Below are 26,419 nucleotides of genomic sequence, written 5' to 3' on the forward strand. Positions count from 1 at the left end.
GTAACCCATTTGCAGTGCTCATAATTACATCCTATTTGAAGTGTTCTTTGCAATTGCTGCAAAAAGTGTATAATGAATAAAACAAGTTGAACTCTTATTACTGCCAATCTGGACTCAATCTTGCTCTGATTAGATACAGTAGTTTTTTTAAAAAAAAAATCAAAATGGAGTGTAGTCCTTTCTGATTTCTGGGCATACATGTTTCAGAGGACATAAAGATCAATGGTTAGAGATTCATGGTCTTACATTGGAGATCCAATTTGGACATGCTTCTAAAGTATGAATTCTAAAAGCATGCTGAAAGTTTAATAAACTTTATTAAATATTTAGCACAGATGCTTGATGCCAGTGCTTCTATACAGCGTTATAAATACAAAGAACTTTGAAGTGCCTGTAACTGCCCATAATCATTCGTGATTGCGTGAAGCCTGAAGGAAGTGGGTTGATAGAGAATTGTGTGTACATAACACAATATCAATTTCTGTACTGTTTTGTGAGGGTTCATAAATATATGAACGCCCTACATGGGTTTGGACCAGACTACCTCTGGATCTGCCTGCTACCGCACGAATCCCAGCGACCGATAAGGTCCCACAGAGTTGGCCTTCTCCGGGTCCCGTCGACTAAACAGTCATTTGGCGGGCCCCAGGGGAAGAGCCTTCTCTGTGGTGGCCCCGGCCCTCTGGAACCAACTCCCCCCGGAGATTAGAATTGCCCCCACCCTCCCTGTCTTTCGTAAACTACTCAAGACTCATTTATACTGCCAGGCATGGGGGAGTTGAGATATTCCTTCCCCCGAGGCCATTACAAGTTATGCATGGTATGTTTGTGTATGTTTGGTTTTATAATAAGGGTTTTTAGTTGTTTTATTATTGGATTGTCACATGCTGTTTTTATCATTGTTGTTAGCCGACCCGAGTCTACGGAGAGGGGCGGCATACAAATCCAATTAATAATAATAATAATAATAATAATAATAATAATAATAATAATAATTATTATTATTATTATTATTATATGCAGAGTGAATACTATTAGCTCAGTTAGTAGAGATAACCCTGTACTCTTCAACATTTTCATCAATGACTTGGATGAGGGGAATAGCCAACACTCCAGAAGATAGGCTTAAGATATAGAAGGATCTTGACAGACTTGAAGATTGGGCGCGATCTAGCAAAATGAAATTCAATGGTGAAAAAAGTAAGGTTCTACATTTAGGCAAGAAGAACAAAATGCACAGGTACAGTATATGTGGTACCCTGCTCAATGGTAGTAACTGTGAGAGGGGTTTTAGAGTCCTAGTGGACAACCATTTAAATAGGAGCCAGCAGCGTGCAGCAGCTGCCAAAAACCCCCAACACAGTTCTAGGCTGCATTAACAGAGGGATAGAATCAAGATCATGGGAAGTGTTAATACCACTTTATAATGTCTTTTGTCAGGCCACACTTAGAATACTGCATTCAGTTTTAGTCGCCACAATGTTAAAAGGATGTTGGGACTCTAGAAAAGTGCGCAGAGAAAAGCAACAAAGATGATTAGGGGAATGGAAGCTAAAACATACAAAGAACAGTTGTAGGAACTGAGTATGTCTAGTTTAATGAAAAGAAGGACTGGGGAGACATGATAGCAGTGTTCCAATATTTCAGAGGCTGCCACAAAGAAGAGGGAGACCAGCCATTCTCATAGTACTTGAGGATAGGACAAGAAGCAATGGGTGCAAACTAATTAGGGAGAAGCAATTTAGAACTACGGAGAAATTTCATGACAGAACAATTAATCAGTGGAACAACTGGCCTCCAGAAGTTGTGGGTGCTCCAACACTGGATGTTTAAAAAAAGATGTTGGATAACCATTTGTCTGAAGGGGTGTAAGGTTTTCTGCCTAAGCAGAGGGTTGGACTAGAATACCTCCAAGGTCCCTTCCAAGTCTGTTATTCTATTTCTGTATAACAGAATAAAAGATGTCAGAGCGATAATATATTTCAGTGCTTTGCTTTCTCTGAGTGAAGGCTTATGGGCATGGCAACATTCATTACTTCAATCCTTAAATTGACAGAAAAACAAGTCAGTATGAATTGCACTATCCCAATGCCCAGTCCCTTTTCTCTATGAGGTAAGAGACAAAAGACTGTTGCTATCGTAACACTTTTAATGTGGGACAGGTTAAGGAAAGCAAACATTCACCAGTTGCTCTCCCTAACATGAGCTGGAGTTGGGATGATGCAGGTTTGATAATTGTCAAAAGTCTGCGTTGGAAGAAGGGTTTTGCATTGAAACATTCAGCTTATAGTTTGTTTCCTGTTGGATTCAGGTTTAATTCTATTCTGGACCAACCATCTTTAGAAGAAGCCTGAAAGACAACAAAGAGGAAGGATTGTTATATGATGTAGTGGAAAGGAACAATTAAAATGTTCCTTAATAGCAATATTCTTTTTTTAAAAAAATAAAAGAGGCACCCCAATGTCAAAATTGCAGTGTTGTCCCACTTAAAGATGATACCATAAATTTTGAAGATGATATCTTAAATTTTAAGATGATATCTTGAGGAGGGAGGAAGGAGCTTGTGGGATATGTATAAATTTCAAAGGATTAAGTGCCATTATGTCAGTGTTGACTTTGAGCAATCACACAGGTGGATTACCTCCATGACAGTCTTATTGCCAGTTATTTTCTTACATCTTCCAATGGTCATCTCCAATGGTCATCTCTGATCATCTCTTCCAATGGTCATCCCCGATCATCTCTGTAACTGAATCCATCCAGTTTGCTGCTGATTATCATCTTCTTTATTTTGTTTTACTTCTGCCTTTCTCCAGAAAGCTAGGTTTTTACATAGTGTATCCAAATTTGAGCCCGGCAATTTGTGCCTTGAATGAGAATTATGGGCTGATTTGATTGATGATTCATTTATTTGTTTTCTTGCCTGTCTGTGGTATTCTCAGGAGTTTTCCCCATTGATTATTGAAAGGAAAAGTTACTGTAATCTGTGGTTTTAATAACTTTGGAACTGAATTATAATGCTTTTTGTATACTTGGCTTTGTGTCATCCTGTACCAGAAGTCCCTCCTCCCTGAAATAATGCTGGAAAAGATGCACTTAATAAGTTGAATCAAGCCAGGGTATTCATGAACACTTCTAGTGTAGACCGCTAATGGGCTATCAAAAGTCTTGTGTTTTCCAGAAAGTGTTTTATGCAATTTAAATTAGCAGCTGAACCATGTAATAGTTGTGATCTTTAATTGAGCTGTAGTAAGTTACTGTATTCTTTTCTTGACATAACACTTTACTAATTTTCTATTACGCCTAGTTACTGAAATATGAAGAATAAAACTACTATTTTTACTAAGCAGAAATTTTATAAAATATTAATCAAAAATTGGAACAATATGTACAGAACTGATTTTGTAACAGGAAAATGTAATATTCATTCTTTTTGCTACCTTTTAACACACTGTTCTGTCATGCCAGTGGGATTTGAGAATGACTAAAAAAAAGTAAAACAATCCTAGTATTGAATATAATATCAGAATTAGTCAGTGATTCTATTTAAAAATGTAGAAACTGATAATTCCAGATTAATGGAAGAAACTAAGTATTGTAGATTGTCATGTTCCATATCTATGGAATCTCCTAACTACCATATAAACATAATTGTTTTAAAGAAAGTGTATTCCATGGCTAAATATATGCTTAATTATATCCTGCTACATTATAAACTAGATGTTTCCTCTTCAAAGGTAAATTAGTAAGTAAATTCATTGCTGTAACTCATAGATTGTGATAAATAATATATTATGAAATATAATTAAAAACAGTAAAATATTGTAAAGTAAAATAATAAAAATAGCAAAAATAGAAATGTAAAAAGGTTACAGCAATATAAAACCAAACCAAATCTAAGTTTCTTTTTAGGTTTCAATGATAGCAGAGCAAATACAACAGTTCAATTTTTTGAGGTTGATCAGTTGAGTTCACTTACAATCAATAATTTGGCCCCGATCCCATTTTAAATGGGGCAGTGGAAGTTATAAAGGATAATGCCCTCTACTTCATTAATAGTACAGGTATTGTTTGACACCTTGCTTGCAAAATCTCCTTTTGATTGTGTGGTTAGAAGATAAAGAGATACTAAAACCCCTTCCAGGGAAGCACTAACTTTATTTGTAAGCTCAGTTGGGAATACTCACATTCACTTTTATTTGTTGTTTTAAAAGCCTTATTTACTTATACAGTGATAACTTGTCTTACGAACTTAATTGGTTTCAGGACAAGGTTCGTAAGGTGAAAAGTTCATAAGATGAAACAATGCTTCCCATAGGAATCAATGGAAAAGCGATTAATGCGTGCAAGCCCAAAATTCACCCCTTTTGCCAGCTGAAGCACCTGTTTTTGCGCTGCTGGGATTCCCCTGAGGTTCCTCTCCATGGGAAACCCCACCTCCGGACTTCCGCGTTTTTGCCATTCTGCAGGGGAATCCTGCAAAAAACAGGCGCTTCGCTGGCAACGGAAATCCGGAGGTGGGGTTTCCCAGAGAGGGAAGCCTCAGCGAAATGTGAAGGTGAAAATAGTTCAGAAGAAGAGGCAAAAAAAATTTTAAACCACGGGTTCGTATCTCAAAAAGTTTGTATGACGTCGTAAGACGAGATATCACTGTATAGCATAAAAATAGCAGTAGCACTTAGACTTACATACCACTCCATAGTGCTTAACAGCACTTTCTGAGCAGTTTACAAATGTCAGCATATTGTCCCCAACAATCTGGATCCTCATTTTACTGAACTAAAAAGGATAGAAGGCTGAATAATCTTGAGCTGGTCAGGATCAAACTCTAGAATGTGGGCAGAGTTTGCTTGCAACACACTACATTCTAACCACTTTGCCACCACAGCTTATATATAAATCTGCCAAAGTATTATTTTATTTTATTGTTTACTTAGTAATCAAATTTATCTACCACGCATATCACTATCTGATTTAATTTACAAATAACAACCTTAAAATGTATACAAAATACAGTATACAAAGTTTAAAAAAAATGAAATTAAGAAGTTTAAAAAACCAACAGAAACCCAGGGTTGTATGTCACTATTGGATCCCTGTGCTAGTTGACAGAACCAGATCTTAATTCTCTTCCGGAAGGCCAGAATGGGAATTAAGTATAAAAGGTCCTTTTAAATGGTTGCCTACTGGGATAATTAGCTTTTTTGGTTGTCATCCTATAATTACATGCTTCTTTGCTTGACTTATGAGGTATTAGCTTAATTTTTAAGAATACCTTCCCATTAGCTGAATTGATTTACAGTGATACCTCATCTTACAAACGCCTCGTCATACAAACTTTTCGAGATACAAACCCGGGGTTTAAGATTTTTTTGCCTCTTCTTACAAACTATTTTCACCTTACAAACCCAAGCCGCCGCCACTGGGATGCACCGCCTCTGTACTTCTGTTGCCAGCGAAGCACCCGTTTTTGCACTGCTGGGATTCCCCTGAGGCTCCCCTCCATGGGAGACCCCACCTCCGGACTTCCGTTGCCAGCGAAGCGCTTGTTTTTGCGATGCTGGGATTTCCCTGCAGCTTCGCAAAAACACAGAAGTCCGGAGGTGGGGTTTCCCATGGAGGGGAACCTCAGGGGAATCCCAGCAGTGCAAAAACAGGCGCTTCGGCTGGCAAAAGGGGTGAATTTTGGGCTTGCACGCCTTAATTGCTTTTCCATTGATTCATCTTACAAACTTTTCACCTTAAGAACCTCGTCCCGGAACCAATTAAGTTTGTAAGACAAGGTATCACTGTATATGTAACTCCCAAGCAATCCACTTCTTGCTTGATTGACATTTTTTGGTGAACAATGCAACATATTTATCAGCTGACCTGGGGTTGTCTCAAGATCTAAAACAGAAACTGGTTTACTGTAAAGCCACCACTAATTCTAGAAATGCCAACAATTCTGAAATCCCTAAAAGATGTAATGTTTTTGTTTTTCTGCATACTATTTTGGTCTTGTACATATATCAAATACTGTATATATAATCATCCTGCACACATTTTACGTTCTTGTGGACTGGCAGAGGAGGACAGAAAGCTCCATTACTATACACGGTTTCCCTTCACTAATGGATTACTTGGTTTCTTTACAATATTAAGGGGAATATGTTTGTTTATTTGCACAGAATTCTACATATTCAGCTGTATGCAATATTTTGTGTATGACTAACAAATACGATGCATAGATAAAGGACTGTTCTAATGTGACATGGTTGTTAATATTTTGTGCCTTCAAGTTGATGTTGACTCCTGGTACCTGCAGTTTTCTTGGTAATGTTTTCAGGTTTGCCTTTGCCCTCTTCTTAGGACTAAGAGAGAGTGATTGACCCAAGATCACCCAGCTGGCTTTGCATCTAAGACTCATGGGCCGCAATGTAGTAGTGCAGCCCCACTATAATATATATATGATGGTCTTGGTATATTCGGGTTTCTTCCCGTGTAGGATTTGGAAATTTCTGGCGACATTTCGATGAGGTCCCACTCATCATCTTCAGGCTGGTGTTTCTGTCCTTGTTCTAAGGCGAACACTGCGAGACCTAAGCTGCCTTCCTTCTATAAATACTGATGGCTGGGTGTGGTTTGATGGCTCAGCAATTGCCTGCTGTGTAGAAACTTCCTGGTGAGTCAGTGGGGAAACAAACATTGTTGATGTAGCTGAAGAATGCTGATTAGTTAATGGTTGTTGATTAGGCGTGATATCCTGAGTAGTTGGAGCTTGCAGGCTACTTGATTGTTTTGCAATATGTGTTCTGAGTCTAGTTTCTGTTTTTATGGCTGGGTTACGTTTGAGGGCTGGTTTCCAGATGTCTGGTAGGCGAGAGGTATCATCCCGCTTGTTCATATTTTGGGGATATTTTTCTATCTCGATGGCTTCCATTATTATTCTTTTGCTGTAGTGTTCTGTTTTGGAAATTAATTTAGTACTGTCAAAATCAATTTCATGTCTTGTAGTTTTGAAGTGTTGGAAAAGGGAGGAGGTTTTTTCTTTTTTCTATATATTTTTTTCTATATATTGTACATTAACTGTGTTATATATTTTATATGTGACTGAAGACCATTCCTCTTCATACAATACTTCCCAGACAAGCCAAAAGGCTGACAACCATGCTATAGTGCAGGGATCTCCAACTTTGGCAACTTTAAGACTCTGGGAGTTGAAGTCTACAAGTCTTAAAGTTGCCAAGGTTGGAGACCCCTGCTATGGTGGATGGGTCCTGTCAACTTTGAACAATTTTAAGAGTCTGTGATAATTTGTAATAGAGGCAAGGATTTTCAGTAATAAATTCCAAACATCTTAAAGTTTTATAGTAAGTATCTTTTGCGTGGCCCAGCATAAATTATTTGCATTGATTTTTCCATTGTCTTAAACTGAAATACAGAACAGGAGACCTTTGTAAATAGTGTTATTTTTATTCCCTGATTGCTTTGGTTATAGCAGTGTTTTTCAACCAGTGTGCCGTGGCACACTAGTGTGCCATGAGACACGGTCAGGTGTGCCGTGAAGCTCAGAGAGAGAAAGAAAGCAAGAGAGAAAGAAAGAAAGTAAGAGAGAGAAAGAAAGAGAGAGAAAGAGCGAGAGAGAGAAAGAACAAGAGAGAGAAAGAAAGCAATAGAGAGAGAGAAAGAGAGGGAGGGAAAGAGAGAGAAAGAAAGACATAGAGGGAGATAGGGAGAGACAGAAAGAGCAAAAAAGAGAGGAAGGAAGGAAGAGAAAGAAAGAGGGATGGAGAGAGAAAGAAGGAAGGGAGAGAAAGCGGGAGGGAGAGAGAAATAGAGTGAAAGGGAGGAAGAGAGAGAGATAATTTTTTTGTCCAAACTTTTTTTAGCCCCCACCCTTCCCCCGCTCAATGTGCCCCAGGGTTTCGTAAATGTAAAAAATGTACCACGGCTCAAAAAAGGTTGAAAATCACTGGGTTATAGGATGAGTATAGGCATAAAAGTCAGTATAATTGAAAGCTTGGTTGCCTCTATGTTGAATATTGTAGTTAGATGCTTGCATTGAATGTTTTATATATTTGGTTGTGAACTGCCTAGAGTCCCTAGGGAGTTGGGCGACATAAAAATTAACTAGATAGATAGATAGATAGATAGATAGATAGATAGATAGATAGATAGATAGATAGATAGATAGATAGATCCAGAAATTCATGTTATGTATTGAAGAACGTTCAACTATATAGATTAAAAAAGAATTGAGAGGAAAAGATATAGATTGTGCTTACAAAATTTCCTTACTCCGATTTATTACAGTTTAGTTTAGTTTTTTTTTTTTTGGCCAATCCTTATTTTTTATCTTCTTTGGAAGCTCTTCATATTCTTTTCTTCAAAACATGCAGCTGAGAAGTGTTACTGGGGAGAAAATGCCTTGTCACTGTGAAAGTACAGGCTGACATCTTGAGCTGACGTTAATTACTACTCTAAACAGGCAGATTGTCTTTCTAGATAGACTGTGGAGAAATCTCATTTCAACAAGATTGCAAGGCTTGTTTGTATTGATTAGAAAAACATTTGCACTTCTTTGATAAAACTGATTGCTACTGTTTAGCTGCTAGTAGAGTATGTTATGTTACTAGTAAATCTTCAGAAATGCAGGGTTGTTTCCTTCTTTTGCAAGATGCCACTGCTTTTACAAAGAGAAAGTCTAGGAAATGTCTGCCAGTTATGTCAGGCGTTTCTTAAAGAAAGCTAAATGTCATTGCCATGGAGCCAGATGTTCTTTGAAAAGGCATTTATTCTATTAAGTAGCGCAGGATACATTAACACAATGGAAAGCCTTTGGACCATAGGGAGTCTATATCCAGGTTGATATTTTGTATAACTTGTATTTTTTATTATAATTGGAATTCTTTCTAATTATTAATTTGAAATGCATTTCTAAACATGAAATTTAGAACTGAGTCCTTATTTAAAGGTTTTATTATGGCTTTAGTTTTGACCTTTATATTCCTCCTTTATATTTCCTTCAATTCAGTATATTTCCTTCATTATATATTATACCCTTTCTTCTATTTAATGCTGTAGAGGAATTTTCTATGATACTTTTCAGACAACAGATTCCCCCTATTATGCCACAATATTAAAGATAAATAATAAAAACCATAGTAAAAACTGCAATCTAAAACCACAAATATATTAGAATATTATATATAGAATTAAAGGCATACTTTGGTACTTCATTGTTTTGAAACTAATCAAATTTAGTATTTAAAATCTAGATTGAAAATCAGTAGATAGTCAGACAGATTCTGACTTCTGCTTAGTTAAAAATGAATGTTGTCACAATACAGGTACATGTGAGGAGAAATATGATAAAATATATGGAAAATATCATTGATCACAATGTTCTAGTTAAGTAGAGCTAGATTGACTGCATAAACCTGGCAGACTGATAGAAAAACTGTAAACATAAACGAGTATTAAAATGTGCATACTACTGCTGAGAAGCAGCTGTCATTGTGTATTTAATATACACAATGAAATGCAAGGCAAAATAGGTTGGCATTGATATCTGCATTTCTAATTTTAGCAGGCATATCTAGTTCACAAACTGGATGCCAAAAAAGGATTTTGAGGAACACATTAAGACAACAAAACCTACAGAACAGGAAATCAACCAAATTGTGTTATGGAAATTAAATATATATTAAGGAAAGACATAGAAATAGTAGAGGAACTTTATGAATGTGTGGGTCTGCTGAAGATATAGGATAAGAACATGAGTGGCATGCCTAAGCCCAAATGGATGCAGTGAAATCCAATTGAGTCCAATTTTTTATTTCCTTGCGCCCTAACAGACAGAATCCCATCTGACTAAAGCCTTCTAATCTAATTGATACCCTCTGGGAGATTCTAGGGAGCGATTACTGTGGACCTTTTCCTCCCTTCCTCATCCAGTTCAGGACTGCACAAGGTCTTATTTTGGGGCCTCTGTCTCGAATATGTTGACTCCTCCCTGGAAAGCCCCAGGGAAGTTGCCCCGTATACCCTTCTTTTCCGGGTGCAAGTTCTGTCATCCTGTGCTGGAACAGACTTTTTCAGGAGGTTACGTTGAACAGCCTTTCTGTCGTGCCAATATTGGTGGAGGTGGTGGTTTTCTTATTAACATTCAGACGAATACTAAGAAATATAAACGTTCTGATTAAATATGGTGTGTTTACACTTGTCTGAATAAGTATTAATAACCAGGCAAGTACAAATGCACTGCAGCAACCGAAAACACCAGAAAAGGAAACAGATCACCTATACCGCATCTTCCAGCAAAATGGATACTCACGCAACTTTTTCAAAGTAGTCTGAACCACGCAGACCAATACAGCACAGCTAACACAAGTTATGAAAAGGTTAACACTAGCAATGATAAGAACAACTCGGAAACAACAGACTGTATTCTACTGCGTAGTATTACCCATCACTGTAGGACACAAACCAACTAAAGTCCTCCAAAGCATCTTAGGTAAACCCAAAGACTCAGATGTCCAAAACACAACAGAACCCAACATAACACAACACTACCACCCCACCCTACTCCATAACACAACACGAGTCATCTAGAAGATAGGACTGCAACAGCCCTTCATGGCACTGGACCAGAATATCTCCGGGACTGCCTTCTGCCGAACGAATCCCATCGACCAGTTAGGTCCCACAGAGTTGGCCTTCTCCGGGTCCCGTCAACTAAACAATGTCGTTTGGCGGGACCCAGGGGAAGAGCCTTCTCTGTGGTGGCCCCGACCCTTTGGAACCAACTCCCCCCAGATATCAGAGTTGCCCCCACCCTCCTAGCCTTTCGTAAGCTCCTTAAAACCCACCTCTGTCATCAGGCATGGGGGAATTGATACTTTCCCTCCCCCTAGGCTTATAAAATTTATGTATGGTATGCTAGTATGTATGACTGGTTTCTAAATTGGGGTTTTAAATTAACTTAAATATTAGATTTGTTTACATTGTATTATTATTGCTGTGAGCCGCCCCGAGTCTGCGGAGAGGGGCGGCATACAAATCTGATTAATAAATAAAATAAATTATACAGGACAGTCAGGCAGAAGAGTAGCAGAGCACATCCATGAACACCAACTAGCAATCAGAGGACATGATGGACACTTCTTAATCTTACCAACATGGACCATACTTTCAATTGGGAAATTATGAATATCCTAGATTGAACTAAATTTTAAAAAGCTAGGGAATTTCTGTAAACTAGGCCATTCCAATAGACCAGCCATCAATAAACACAAAGATAAAGCACATTTATGTAATATGGGATGTCCTTTAAAAGAGAGGGAGGGGGGGGGGAATCTAAGGCAACAAAAGGACCAGAATACATTCTTTCCAGCAGCCAACATTCATATTGGCAGGGATTAACAAACACCAGGCAGTCAAGCAGTAAACTCTTTCCTAATCAAGAAACTACTTAGAAGAAAACCAAACCTCCATCAGTACTGGTAGGGCAAGCTACTGCGTATGAACTCCACACTCAGTAGCACTGATGATGTTATAAAGCAAACAAACTCAGAGAGCATCAAGAACCCAGAGTTACATATAAAGTATTCACTACTACTGGAACAGCAATAGAAATCATGCTCTTATAATAATCTTGGTCTTAAGTGCAATGTATGTAATAGTGTAAAAGGTTTTCTTAGATACTGTCAAACTAAAAAGATACATACAATGTTGTTTTTATTATTTCTGGAAAAAATATTTTCACAGTAACTATAGAGGTAAATACAGTAGGTGTGCAGAATATTAATTAAAATGTTATAGTGCAGTTGTTGATAGATAGTTTCATAGCGATTATTGTTGTGCTGTATTTATTTATTTAATCCATGTGTGATATATATGGCATGTCATACATGGACTAGCTATATATATATTAATATTTCATTGAAATTAGTAGAGCACAATAAAATATAAATGTTAAAAAGATCTATGTTCAAATACTAATGTCTAGGCCAGGGGTAGGCAAAGTTGGCTCTGCTATGACTTGTGGACTTCAACTCCCAGAATTCCTGCTGCTCATGCTAGCTCAAGAATTCTGGGAATTGAAGTCCATATGTCATAGAAGAGCCAACTTTGCCTACCCCCTGGTATAGGACATCTAACCACTTTTTATATTCAAAAAGATTAGATACTGAACTGGTATATGCCCTCAGCTTACAGATGAGATCACAATGTGATCTACAGTTTGATGTGGGATCCCACTGTCACACTGCCCCATTTATACAGAGTCCTACCCAGGGGTGAAATGCTACTGGTTCAGACTGATTCGGGAGAACTGTTAGCGGACATGTGACCTGGTTCGCTGAACCAGTAGGAATGGCTGGTTGGCCACGCCCCCAAGTCGGTCCCCCGGTCGCCACTCGTTTGCCCTGCCCCTCCCAGTCTCTGTTCTGCAGCTTGCCTGCCTGAAGTGCTGCGCTCCTGATCTGCCTGCTAGGTAAGCCTGCGAAGTTCCGGCCCACCTAGCTGCCACTGCCCCTCCCCTCCCCACCCCAGTCTGCCTTCCCTACTCCATTTCGTGCAGCCCCAACATGCTTGCCTGCCTCCCACATGGCCTCCCCTGTGTCCCTATGGCCAACCTGCGAAGGCAGAGAAGCAGAACGCCATATAGAAGACAGGGAAGCATGTTGGGGCCGGTTGGCCATGGGGAAGGAAGCTAGCAGCCTTCCCGGCAGTCCCCCACATCCACTTGCCTTCCGAGGTCGGCATCCAGCCTAGCCTGGTCAGTGAAGGGCAGGTGGCCTTTGGTGGAGACACAGCGGCTGCTGCTCTGGGGCTGAGAGGAGTGGTGGCTAGGCTAGCCAGTCGCCATGCTCTTTGCCCTCTTTCAGGCCAAAAAGGTGCTCTGGACACTTTGGGAAGAGGGATCGCTGCTGAGCCTTCTCTCCTAGTGCAACTTGCTGAGCAGATGCTTCCCCAGCCCTTTCCATCTCCACCAAGGGCCGCCCGCTGCTGCTCTGGGGTGACGGTAGTGGCAGCACTGAGCACCCAACATTGGTGCCTGACACATTGGGGAGAGGATTGCTGACAAGCGTGCTCTCTCCTGGTGCAACTTGCTAAATAGATTCTCCCCCCCCTTTTCCGTCTCCACAAAGAGTCACCTGCTTCCGAAGTCTCCCCCCCACCTCGACAGTCACACTCTCCCCCTTTTTGCACCCAAGCTTTCAAATCATATTCAAGGCTTCTGAGCTTTGGGTGGCTCCCTCTGCGGAGCCGACGGGCAGTTAAGGTTCAGGTCAGGGCATGGATGGATTGGAAAGGGGTGGGGAAGAATCCGCTTGGCAAGTTGTGCAAAGAGTATGGCGATTGCCTAGCCCAGGAGGCACCAACATCGGGCGGATAGCTGCCGTCTCCCTGCCCATTGCTGCTATCAGCTTGTTGGAAATGGAAGGTCTCTGCCAGTCACTGACCACCGAGGGATGCTCAGGGAAGCTGCTGCTCTCCTCCTCCTCCTCTTCCAGCTGACAAGTATTTTCCTTCCTTCGCTGCAGAAGATTTCACCACTGGTCCTGTGTGAGGTGGGAATCCTATTCAGGATTATCTACTGCTTTTCATGACATGCTATATTCACGAGACAGTTTTGCTAAAAAACAATTTCAGTGGTATCAGTTTTATATTCTTTTGCTTTTTTCTTGTGAGATTACAGTATATTTTAGTTGAGAATAGAATTGTAACTATTATAGGTTAGATCTGTGTTAAAACTCTTGTTTCCTGGGTCCATTAAAATTATATGCAAGTTTAATTGAGGAAGTACTGTAGGTCGTTCTTTTCTGGCTATTTAATAAAGAGTTTTCTTTCTAACCAATCACACTTTGATGATTTAGTGCGCAGGATTGACTGAGAGGTTTAGGAATTGCAGAAAGATTACATAAAATTCCTATCTTATTTCACTGCTGATACTGTAGATGGAAGGGACCAGGTTTTATTATAGTTTTAGGGATAAATCTAGAAATCTGTAAGCCTTTTCTTAAAAAAGAAAGAAAGAATTGCAGTTCTCCATAAAGTAGGTCTAGCATTTGCTTTTGGGCTTTTTGTCTAAGTAGAAGAATACAGAAGCAAATGGAATGAAAGCAGAACGCAGCAACTGTAACCTAAATGTGAAGTCCCTGGCTGAGAAATGTTCTAATTCACAGTGGAGCAGGCAACTTTTTAAGAGCTACTTTAGGATTTTCTATTTTGTCTAAGGATTATAAGAGATATTTCTGATGACTTTAAGTTATCACGAAAGTGGCTATTGCTGGCATTTGGGGATATTTCTTGGTGGGGTGAGAGCGTTACATTTTGAAAAGACGACTTTAAGGGAGAGAATCAGTTTAATACATGCATCTCACACTTTGGGGAAAATAAATCATTGCAAAGAATGCAACAAGAGAGTTAATTACCAAGATGTATTAATGTGCAAGATTAAAAAATCTGACCTATTTGATATTGAATTGTTTTGCTAGCTAGCACTGAAATAAGTCTTGTATAATGAAGAAATGTCAAAATCTGAGATATAATTTTTTGCTTTACAGTATTTTTGATTTTAATTTCATGACTTTACTGAGATGCAGTTGTGTATAAAATCCTTTAAGTGCCAAAATAAGAGTATTTCGTTTATTTTCCCATTTCAGCTGAACTTGATACAGAGCATGTTCAGAAAGTGCTGGACATGGAGCATTCCCAGGAAATGAAGCTAAAGGAGCGACAGAAATTCTTTGAAGAAGCTTTCCAACAGGACATGGAACAGTACCTCACCACAGGCTATCTACAGATAGCTGAAAGACGGGGTAAGTATTGGATTTTTTTCATTTTATGACTCCAGGTAAATCTCTCTCCAGCTAAATCATAAAGCAGACCCACTGAGCTGTCCCAACATTCCATTGGATTTCATTCATTCATTCATTCAATTTTTATGCCGCCCTTCTCGTTAGACTCAGGGCGGCTTACAACATATTAGCAATAGCACTTTTTTAACAGAGCTAGGTTATTGCCCCCACAATCCGGGTCCTCATTTTACACTCTTTTTATGTCTTTCATACTATAATCTTACTGAAAGAGGTTAGCTTGAGTGATGTGCTCAAGGGTACTCCTTTTCAAGAAATGAGATTTGTTGATATTAAGTATAAATCAGAATTAAAAAACAGTGTGTTCTATCCTACACCTCTGCTCTAATTGTAAGACTAGAAAGGACATTATGACACTTATTCATCTGGGAATAGATACTGGAATTAATGTACTGTATTTTGCATTGCTTCAAACTGTAAATAGAGAAGTTATGGCTTATGTCTCCTATTTAACTATTTTCTTGCAAATGAGTGAGCTAGATGGCAGAAAGTACAGCTGAAACTTGCTGAAATGTAACTTGTATCTTGATTCTCATTAAGAGAAAAGGTTAATCAGAAATTGGTTCTAGCCAAAGGAACCAGGCAATTTAAAAAGAATTATGCTTCTCCCTGATGGGAGAGCCCATTAGCAGGATGTGAACGCATGGGGCTCTTACTCTAGTTCCCCATTTAACTATTACATTTGTCCAAGCCAAAAATGGGGCGCCTGGGGGCCGCCCACAGTCCCCCCCCGTGGCCCATTTTCACTAGCAGAGGCACTAAGGGCCAGTTCTGTACTATTTCCAGGCTGGCCCCCATGGCCCTATGGTCCAGTTGTGGCCCATTGGCCTTGAGTTTGATACCCCTATGTTAATGGAAGAGAGGGAACATTCTGGGAAACAGAGAATGTTTCAGTCACGGAACTTGATAGCTAGTTGCTTCGAGAAGGGCGGTATAGTAGTCTAATTGATAAATAATAAACAAATAAATATCTGTCTAATCATTCAATTATAATTACATTATTTTTGACTCAGTGTTAGAAACTTCGAAGAAACTATCTCAAATTTTTATAATGGGTTTCAAATCAATTGTTACTCCAAAGTATTTTTCTGAAACTCATAAGCCCCAATTCATCCTTTCAGGCATAGAGAAGAAAATGGAGGTAAAAATTAAATTTTATAACCACGAATTCTAAATATGGGTAAATTTGCTGACTTATTTATTTATTTTGAATTTCAGAGCCAATAGGGAGCATGTCTTCCATGGAAGTGAATGTGGACACGTTGGAACAAATGGACCTCGTTGATATGTCGGATCAAGAAGCCTTAGATGTCTTCCTTAATTCTGGAGTAGAGGATAGTTCTTTGCTACCTGCTGTGATAGGTAGTTGTTTCTCATTGTATTAAATGAACAAACACAGTAGAGCTAATTGAGACTTTCTGATGGGATAGATTAATTTTAAATCAAGAGATTTGTTTTCTTCCTGTAATCAAAATTTGTACTTGATGTCATACTGCTATATGGGCTTAGAAGAGGCTCTCTTATTTATGCTATAAGAGAACACCCATTATACTTACGAAATTTAAATTTTCTACTGGCAGCGTCGAGGAAATGATGGAGCTATAAAACCAGGGCCCCTGATTCAATTGCACGCCAGTTGAGATTAGCAATATTAAAATAAGCCAGATACAAAAGATGAGAGTATTAACATAGCAACACAATTATAACAAGATCAGAATCACACAAATGAACTTTTATAAGAGCCGGGATGGCGCAGTGGTTAGATTGCAGCACTGGAGGTTACATCAGCTAACTGCTAGCTGTAGTTCAGCAGTTCAAATCTCACCACCGGCTCAAGGTTGACTCAGCCTTCCATTCTTCCAAGGTGGGTAAAATGAGGACCCAGATTGTTGGGGGCAATAGGCTGATTCTGTAAATCGCTTAGAGAGGACTGTAAAAGCACTATGAAGCTATATAAGTCTTATTGCTATAAAGAAAAATCCTTAATTTTATATGAGATATAGTATTTCAAAAAGCCAGGTGTTTGATCACATCTTCCTACAGAAATTGGGTACATTGTATGTAATACTTTGAGTACCTGTCTGATAGCAGAAGGGAGACATAACATTTCTTTGGATGAGCTGCGTAATTTGGCTTAAAAGGTTTAAGTAGGTTTGTTTTTCTTATCACAATATAATAAGAAAAAAAAAGCTGCAGCTGATTCACATGAACGTGTCACTTAATAAGGAATCTCAGGAAACTGGTTTCCCAGCAAGATGGATCATAGTATGTTCAGAAAAAGGTTCTCTAATATCTATGCAATTCCAAGATAGCTACTGGAAACTACATTTAAAGCCATTTTGCATTTAAGAATCTCTCTTCCTTGTTCACCTTGCATTGATAAAAGAGCTATGAGGAAAGACCACATTTGTTATACAAAACTCTGGATGTGCTTCAGAGCGCCCAGGGCTTTCCCACTCTCTCTCATAGTATTAGTTAGCCACTACCTGAAGCAGCAGCATCCTTTCACATTCTCCTTATAGATATAGCACAGTTCTGCAAAATAATCAGGTTGGTTTAAGGAGTTGCTGAAGGGTGTGACATATGCTAAGTTCTGAAAGACATTTTCCCCCCTACAAAGCCAAAGTCTGTGTAAGCCCTAGTATTTATCAAAGATTTGTTAAGGGAGCCACAAGGCAAAAAAAAATTATTTTTTTTAGCTTTAACCAAAAAATGAAGATCACTAATCAAAACCCACTCTGTGGAGTTCAGGCTCCTGAGACAAGGATGCTTTTGGCACACACGTAGAGAACATTTCTCTTAAGACATTAGATTGTTCCGATTTAAAAAAAACAAATAAATTTGGGCCTAATGGACACCAATAGGAGTCCTCCAATTGCTCTCTAGGGGAAGTCACATTAAAAATTGGCTGGAGGCTTCCTTTTATGAAAACTCCTAATTTATGTCTGTCCTTTCTTCCTTGTTTTTTCTCCGTTTTAAAAATATTTGGAGAAAGATTCTTTAGTTGGTTCACTAGCAAAAAATAACTTCCCATAATATACAGTATGACCATTTCTGTTTTTAAAAATACGAAATACAACTTGGAGAAGAGATAATTAGTGAATGAAAAGCACTATAATCTTTAATCCCATTCTTTTGCCCTGTTTACATTTCCTACATTAAAAAAAAGAATATTGAACTAGTTACATATTTTTATCTCTAACACGGATTCTTGCAAAAGTGCCTAAAATTGACAGATGTAATTCCGAGTACCTGTAACTCAAGTTCTTCAATTAGTGGTGACAGAGAATCAAGACAGCCCAGCTTCATGGCCCGTTTGCTGTTCGAGGTTCCTTTTCAGGGATCTGCTGCATCAGAAACTATGAAGAGTTTAGTGAGAGCATGCTGATTACACCTGATATTCACCAGAGGACAGAACTCCCACCAAATGGGCTATTATAAAGTTGGGAGTGCCCTCAATGTTGCTGATCTGTTGGTCTTGGGATTTCTTTCCGCTCCCCCTGGGTATTAGAATACATATGCTGAAGTATCTCAAAATTACTTATTACAGTTGTACGCCCCCCTCTCTCACTGATAAGGCAATTATGGGTCTTATATGGCTACCGGTACTTTAAAACTTTCTGGCATGTTAATTTTAAAAAGCATGCAGACAATGCAGCCAAAATCTCCCCTCCCCCCCTTTGAAGAGTCTCTTCTGAAAGTCTGTAGATAAGCAGCTTTGCTAAATAAAAGTAGATCAGAGGGGATGAGTATCAGTGGGAAAGATAGGAAAGTTAGCCTTGGTTGTCCTTATAATGTCTGCTTTTTGGCCCTCTCTTGCATTTACTTGTAGTCTAATTTCTTATCTAAGATAATCAGAAAAAAGAAGGTATAATAATGGTGAGATATCCATTTTTTGTGGGAGGAGCTGTATGCTCTGCTTTTCAAAATCAGAGAAGGCTGTCCAGATCACTTTGCACAAGAAAGCCTCTTTTCATTTTGGACTACAGTGTTCCCTCGATTTTCGTGGGTTCGAACTTCGCGAAAAGTCTATACCACGGTTTTCCCCGCCTGATGATGTCATATGTCATCACCAAACTTTCATTCGACTTTAATAAATATTTTTTTTAATAAACTTTAATAAATAAACATGGTGAGTAATGATCTAAATGGTTGCTAAGGGAATGGGAAATTGCACTTGAGGGGTTTAAAGTGTTAAGGGAAGGCTTGTGATACTGTTCAAAGCCAAAAATAGTGTATTTACTTCTGCATCTCTACTTCGCGGAAATTCGACTTTCGTGGGTGGCCTCGGAACACATCCCCTGCGAAAAGCGAGGGAACACTGTACTTAATTTTAATCTGCAGTTGCTCTAGAGCAGTGGTTCTCAACCTTTCTAATGCTGCGATCCCTTAATACAGTTCCAATACATGTTGTGGTGAGCCCCAACCATAAGTCTAGCGCCAATTCTCCCAACAGAGCTTTATCATGATTGGCAGGAAGGTCAGAGGGACATTCCCACTGTAAACGCCTGATTGGTCGGATTGTAAAAATATGTTCCAAGGCACCAGAATAGAAGCTTTAGTTCCTAACACCATGGGGAATTTGTCTGTTCCCATGGCCTTAGGTGAGCCCTGTGAAATGGTCGTTTGACCCCAAAGGGGTCCCGACTCCCCAGGTTGAGAATCACTAATTTAGGGGTCCTTATTTAAAATTGATTGCTCTGGCGTATTTTACAAAGGCAGAGATTGTAAAGCATGCCTGTATTTTTATCTTATACCACATATCCTGAGAAACAATGCAGCAGTTTTACAATCCATTTATATGAAATCACATAGTATGGCTTGCTTTATAAATTGTCCCAACAAAAAGAAAGAGAGAGTGTAGATCCTATGACAAATATACATTATATAATAACCAGCCATTCAGTTGTATCTTTTGTTAAAAAAAATCCTTTTGTTTTTCAAGGGTCAGATTCCAGCACCCATCCAAGTGAAATCAATTTTCAGATTCCCACTCAGTCAGAGCTGGGCGAGAAGTTGTCCTCAGAAGCACCCGGGACAGATTCTACTAGTCAAGAGGCCTGTGAAGGAGAAGCCCCAGTGGTCCAGTTAGATGAGGAAGATGTGCAAGTGGATACTGCCCTTGTGAATACAGAAACGAAGAGCCCCTCAGATGTCAGCGATGAAAGTGATTAACAGATTGAGGCTTATCCCACTGCCGTATAGGAATTGAGACTGGCGTGAATGAGGAAAGAAATAATCGGCAGAGCTAGTCATGTTTTATCTTCAGAGATAACCATATGCAGTCATAGAAAATATGTGTTTTAATATGAAACACATTCTGAAAGCACGCCCATTAAGCAATAAACTCTTGCCTTTGGAACAATTTACCTTCCATGTTGATGCTTACTGAAAAGGACAAATTGTGAATAGATTTATTTTACAATCTTCAGTAGAGCTATATAATACAGAGATAATTTTAAGCCTTTGTGGTAAGTTAGTATATTTTTGTTCTTAAAAGACTGACTGTAAAAAAAGGCTGTTTATCATGCAACGGACAATAGGCTAGTTATTTGGAACAAGAGAGATTGAATGGATATTTACATTAAAGAATCAGAAAGGTAAAAGTCCTTGTGTATGCTGTATCTCTCTAAAAAAACTGGATCTGTATCTGGATCTTTACTTGCTACAGTCATACCTCGTCTTACGAACCTAATTGGTTCCAGGGGGAGGTTCGTAAGATGAAAGGTTCGTAAGACGAAACATTGTTTCCCATAGGAAACAATGTAAAGTCAATTAATCCGTGCAACCAACCCCCCCCCCCCTCAAAAAAACGGCGTTCAGCGACTGCTGGGAAGCCGCACGGCTATTTTAAAAGGTCACAGCTGGGCTGGGGGGCTTCCCAGCACCCCCCCGAACCCGGAAGTTCAGCAAAAGTTCAGGGTTCGGGGGGGTGCTGGGAAGCCCCCCCAGCCCGGCTGTGACCTTTTAAAACAGCCACGCGGCTTCCCAGCTGTCTCCCGAAGCCGAACGCCAAACCCGAATTTCCGCGTTCGGCGTTCGGAGACAGCTGGGAAGCCACGCGGCTGTTTTAAAAGGTCACAGCCGGGCTGGGGGGCTTCCCAGCACCCCCTCGAACCCCGAACCCGGAAGTTCGGCAAAAGTTCGGGGTTCGGGGGGTGCTGGGAAGCCCCCCAGCCCGGCTGTGACCTTTTAAAACAGCCGTGCGGCTTCCCAGCTGTCTCCCGAAGCCGAACGCCAAACCCGAACTTCAGCATTCGGAGACAGCTGGGAAGCCACGCGGCTGTTTTAAAAGGTCACAGCCGGGCTGGGGGGCTTCCCAGCACCCCCTCGAACCCGGAAGTTCGGCAAAAGTTCGGGGTTCGGGGGGTGCTGGGAAGCCCCCCAGCCCGGCTGTGACCTTTTAAAACAGCCGCACGGCTTCCCAGCTGTCTCCCGAAGCCGAACGCCAAACCCGAACTTCAGCGTTTGGAGACAGCTGGGAAGCCGCGCGACTGTTTTAAAAGGTCACAGCCGGGCTGGGGGGCTTCCCAGCAACCTCCCGAACCGAACCCGGGGTTCAGAAAAATTTTGCCTCTTACGAACTTTTTTCGAGTTACGAACCGGCGTTCGGGAGGCTGCTGGGAAGCCCCGCCGCCCGGCTGTCACCTTTTAAAACAGCCGCGCGGCTTCCCAGCTGTCTCTCGAACGCCGGTTCGTAACTCGAAAACAGTTCGTAAGAAGAGGCAAAATTTTTCTGAACCCCGGGTTTGTATCACGAGTTGTTCGTAAGATGAGGGGTTCGTATCTTGAGGTACCACTGTATTCTGTTTGTGTAGAGTTGAAACAAAAATTGAACAGCTGGTGGTTGTTTTGGGCTTTCATATAACTGCCTTAGTTGAAGAAAGGGCGGGGGGGGGGGCGGGCTGGCTTTGGATTTAATCTGTCCCCCAACTAAGACTACATCACTGTAACTTAAATTATTTGTCATCATGTCCAGGGGGCTGTGAAAATAAGATACATGCTAAACATGGTTAAAAACATGTTTTTTTTAAAAAAAAGAAAACCACACTACCATTTCTCACAGTGGCCCTTACTAATACGGCCAGGCAACCTCTATATTAGATTTTTAATTTTTCAAAACTTTTTTATTCCACTTTGTATTATTTTTACACATAAAGCGGTTGACATATCTAATACTACTCTTTTCTCCTATTTTCTCACAACAAAAATCCTGTGTGGTGAGTTGGGCTGAGAGAAAATGACTGGCCCAAAGTCACCCATTCAGTTTTCAGGCCTAAGGCATGACTAGAATTCACAATTTCCTGGCTTCTAGCATGGTACTTGAAGCACTATTTGTTATCTTTCATCCTTTTAGCTAGAGGAATGAGAGCTGTGGGCCCTCCAGGTTTTGCTGGGCTTCAGTATTATTCACCATATTGATAGCTGTAGCGATACTGCGAGGATCACAGGTTCTGCTTTCCCCCTTCCGTAAATATTTGAAGGAGAGATGTTCTAATTTGATACTATGTCTAAGGTCTTGTTCTATGAGTGGGCAAATATACTTTCAAACAATTGGCAGCTTTATTTGTTATCTTTTCTAATATTTTAGAAAATATTGATTTAGCTTGCTCACAAAGCCTATGAAGCCTATTGAATTATTCTGTCTCAAAGGAGTGTGAGTGGAAAAGATACAGTAATTCAGCGCTGTAGTTCTTCCAAACCCCTCTGTTTTGACTACAAATTAGTTGAAACATTTATTTGACTTTTGTTGCAGTAATATAGCGACTTGAAGTACTTACTCCATAAACTACATCTTTTCTAAGCCCATAATAACAGTTCTAAGTAAGACAGCTAGCTTTAAATCATATGGTCTCTACTGCTTTCAGAAGAAAGACAAAGTGTCCAAAAAGTGTATTTTTATTAAACCTTGTATTACAAACCTGAAAAGTAAACAAAACCTGGCAATAAACATGAAGTCTTCCCTTACAAGGAAAGAGCACAGCAGCGCTAATAAATTAAATGTCAAACTGTAAGCCATAGTCAGAAGTTTACTGTCAAGAAGGAAAAAATACACAGCAAGGCCATAAAAACCGGACAACCACATTGGAAACACTTGACTCTGTGTTATTGTTAAATATTCCAAAACAATTCAGTCTTCTGCAACAACCAACAATATGTATTTTTATAAGACTTTCCTGACAGTCACCACTGGCAAGCTCAGTGCAATATGGGTAGCTCTACGGTTTTTTGTTGAATTCAATTAGGAAACAAAGAGTTTGTGAAAACATTTTCCCTTTTTTATTCCACACATACTGTACACACAACCAGAAAAGGGCAACAACTACTCCATTATTATTTTTTGTTGTTGTTCAGTGATGTAAGCAGCACTTATAAATGTTACAAGAAAAACCCTGTAAGCATCCAATCCAACCGACGAAGAAAGTGAAACGTAAGGCTTTTCTTCATCTTGTCTCTTTGCCACCCTTCCCCACCCTCCCAAGAAAAGGCTCAAGTATTTAAAACAATTTACAGGCTTATGTACAAAAGTTATGATACTTTTTTTTTTTGTTACACGTGAAAGGGAAAAAAAAAATAGACAAGATGGGAGCAAATGCATTTTCACATTCAAAAGAAGTATGCAAACGTCCTAGTGGCTCTAAATGTGATCATACAACAAAAACAAAATTAATGCTGACTGTGACAGGGTAAAAACAGCAGTGGAATGAGAATGGAATGTTAAAAGATTGCACGTCTATGACAAGAAGCATGGCTTCAATCATTTTTCAAGGATGCTATTGAAGGGTTTTTGATAAAGTAGACAACAGCACCAAAAAAACCACAACAACCCAGAATGGATTTCCTAATGAAATCAGGCACAGTTTTCGCTCACATGCCTCCGCAAAGCAGGCAGTCTTTTTTTTTTTTTTAAATTCTTCTTTCATTTCCTCCTCGAACAGATGCATAGTGAAGTGCTGGTAACAGAGAACATTTTCTCCAAATCTCCCATTTGCCTATGATTAGAAAACTAAGTCCATCTTCAGCTGCCATAACCTCTCAAATAAAAGTGTGTATTCTCCAATTTAAAAAGGTACAAAACTTCCTGCCTGTTACAGAATACAAGCCAAAAGAATAGCAAGTTCTTTCAAGTTTTGCCTCCTAATCCCTTTTTTTCCGCTATAGGAAAAAAACAACAACTGCTGACATGATTGGAGAACAAATTATAAAACGCACCAAACTTCAACCTACCCAGAAAAATAAAAGGAGGGTTATTTAAAAGCCTTTTTTGCAATTAGTAGGTGGAAAAAGGCCTTGTTTTTGTTTTGTTTTCAGGCAGAGGGACAAAAGCAAATTTTACCAGTTCCCTTGCTGCTATCAAAAAAAATGAATGTACAGCAGTTAAAAAAAAAATCCTGCTGTATCAAACTATCCTAAGTATAAAATAAAAATAAAATTCAACAGTTTAATGCTAAATCAAAATTAGTTCTCTAAACCAGAAGAAAATCTTCTGTAGAGCTAGTGCAAAGACAGCTTGTAATCTACAGCAATACTCCAAACTATGATATAATTACAAAAAATATATATAAAATTGACCCAAATGAGAGAGACTGTTGGCATCTTCATGATTAACTTGAAGCACTTTTGGATGAACTGGAGGATGAAAGTCTTGATGGCACGCCAAGGGTTGCTCTCTTGCGAGGCCCTCTTTTTGGTGTAGGCTTGCTGATACAGATCTCAATGGTGCCGTTCTTGCCAGATACTTTTCCACAAATTTGATTGACTAAGCTGATGATTTGTTCCTAGTTGAAAGAAGAGAAAAAATGTATTTTCTTTTTAACAACCAACTTCCTATTTCAAATACCATGGCAATAATATTCATTTATTTATTTATTGGACAATATTAAATAATCTAAAAGCCCCATTACGAATCTACAAACCCATTTTAAAAAACCATACATTCACATTCACACTCATTTATACCAGTCAGATTCAAATTAACGGCTGGAGCAAAAAGTTAAGCTCAACGCGCCAGACCTGCTGACACAGGTGAATTTTTAAGGTCTTCTGGAAGGCCAGGAGAGGGGGTAGTATGAATCTCGGGTGTGTGTGTGGCGCCGTTGTTCCATAGGGTTGGAGCCGCCACAGAGAAGGCTCTTCCCCTAGGCCCTGCCAGATGATATTGCCTGTTTGACAAAACCTGGAGAAGGCCATGATAAATATGATTAACTGAAGCCAAGATACAGCAACCAAGCTTTTCTTAACTGACTGGATGTAATCTAAAGTGATAATTACCTACTGCTAGTCTCTCTGTATCACATAGGATGTTTTCTACCTGGGCTGACTCTGGCAGCCCAACATGTCCCATTTTAAATGTTCGCTCGCCAACGTTCACTTCCTCTTCTAGCTATGCCGCCTTCTCTGAGTGCAATTGAGCGCTTCTGAGTGCATTTAAGTCTTCCATTTTAAGACTTTATATTCTCAAAAACATACAGAAACAATTGAAACCCCTCTCTATAAATTGCTTCCTTACCATCGAAATGCTTTAATTTCTCCTTTGAGAACCATCATTTTTACTTTAGTGAGGTCTATGGCCTTATTTTTCTAAAAATGCTCCATTACTTGCACGGAGCTTCTCTACTAATGGACATGCTAAGGGTTTATTTTGCTGTGCCAAGAGACATGCACCGGAATTGTATATCAGTTGCTAAAACCTGACATTGCAGGGATGCTTAGAACAGATTGTTTTGTTCCATTCATTTGAGAACAGGTTCTTACAGCAGTGAGCAAAAAGTCTAGAACAGTAATGGAGAACCTATGGCACGGGTGCCACAGGTGGCATGCGGAGACATATCTGCTGGCCCGTGAGCTGTTGCCCTAACTCAGCTTCAACATGCATGTGTGTGCCAGCCAGCTGATTTTTGGCTCACACAGAGGCTCTGGGAGGGTATTTTTGGCTTCCAGAGATCCTCCGGGGGGGGGGGGGGAATAAGGAAGGGCAATTTTACCTTCCCCTGGCTTCAAAAAATCCTTTGGAGGCTGGGAAGGGTGAAACATGAGCTGGTTCCAGAGGGTCGGGGCCGCCACAGAGAAGGCTCTTCTCCTGGGTCCCGCCAAATGACATTGTTTAGTCGACGGGACTCGGAAAAGGCCAACTCTGTGGGACCTAACCGGTCGCGGGGATTCGTGCGGCAGAAGGTAGTCCCGGAGATATTCTGGTCCGATGCCATGAAGGGCTTTATTTGAGCAATATCTGTGCCTTCATGCTCTTCTTCCATCTTCCCAGCTATGGGTGATTCATTTACTAATTCTTTTGGAAACAATGTGAGAAGGAACTGAGAATTGGCTCAAGGTAAAGTTGGTAAGTGGTAAAGGATTCAGACTACCTTCAGACATCCTGCTCATCTGCAGGATGTTCTAGAAGACTAGATCAGGGGTATCCAACTTTGGTAATTTTAGAAACATAGAAACATAGAAGACTGACGGCAGAAAAAGACCTCTTGGTCCATCTAGTCTGCCCTTTTACTATTTCCTGTATTTTATCTTAGGATGGATATATGTTTATCCCAGGCATG

The 26,419-nt window shown here is 39.8% G+C and overlaps 2 protein-coding genes across 6 annotated transcripts in view; one reads left to right on the forward strand and one right to left on the reverse strand.

Annotated features, from left to right (window-relative positions):
* DTNBP1 (dystrobrevin binding protein 1) overlaps positions 1-20,473 on the forward strand; it is a 44,307-nt gene extending 23,834 nt beyond the window's left edge. For all 5 annotated transcript variants that reach the window (XM_070747322.1, XM_070747325.1, XM_070747323.1 and 2 more), the window contains exons 8-10: positions 14,655-14,810; positions 16,086-16,229; positions 19,813-20,473. In XM_070747322.1, coding sequence (XP_070603423.1) covers positions 14,655-14,810; positions 16,086-16,229; positions 19,813-20,042 — 530 coding nt within the window. In that variant the 3' untranslated portion in view covers positions 20,043-20,473. The remainder of the gene's footprint in view (positions 1-14,654; positions 14,811-16,085; positions 16,230-19,812) is intronic.
* Positions 20,474-23,124: 2,651 nt separating this feature from the next.
* JARID2 (jumonji and AT-rich interaction domain containing 2) overlaps positions 23,125-26,419 on the reverse strand; it is a 319,301-nt gene continuing 316,006 nt past the window's right edge. The window contains exon 18 of the mRNA XM_070747321.1: positions 23,125-24,646. Within this exon, the coding sequence (XP_070603422.1) occupies positions 24,473-24,646 (174 nt within the window). The 3' untranslated portion in view covers positions 23,125-24,472. The remainder of the gene's footprint in view (positions 24,647-26,419) is intronic.

The sequence above is a fragment of the Erythrolamprus reginae genome, chromosome 3 (genome assembly GCF_031021105.1).
Source record: "Erythrolamprus reginae isolate rEryReg1 chromosome 3, rEryReg1.hap1, whole genome shotgun sequence".
NCBI lineage: Eukaryota > Metazoa > Chordata > Lepidosauria > Squamata > Dipsadidae > Erythrolamprus > Erythrolamprus reginae.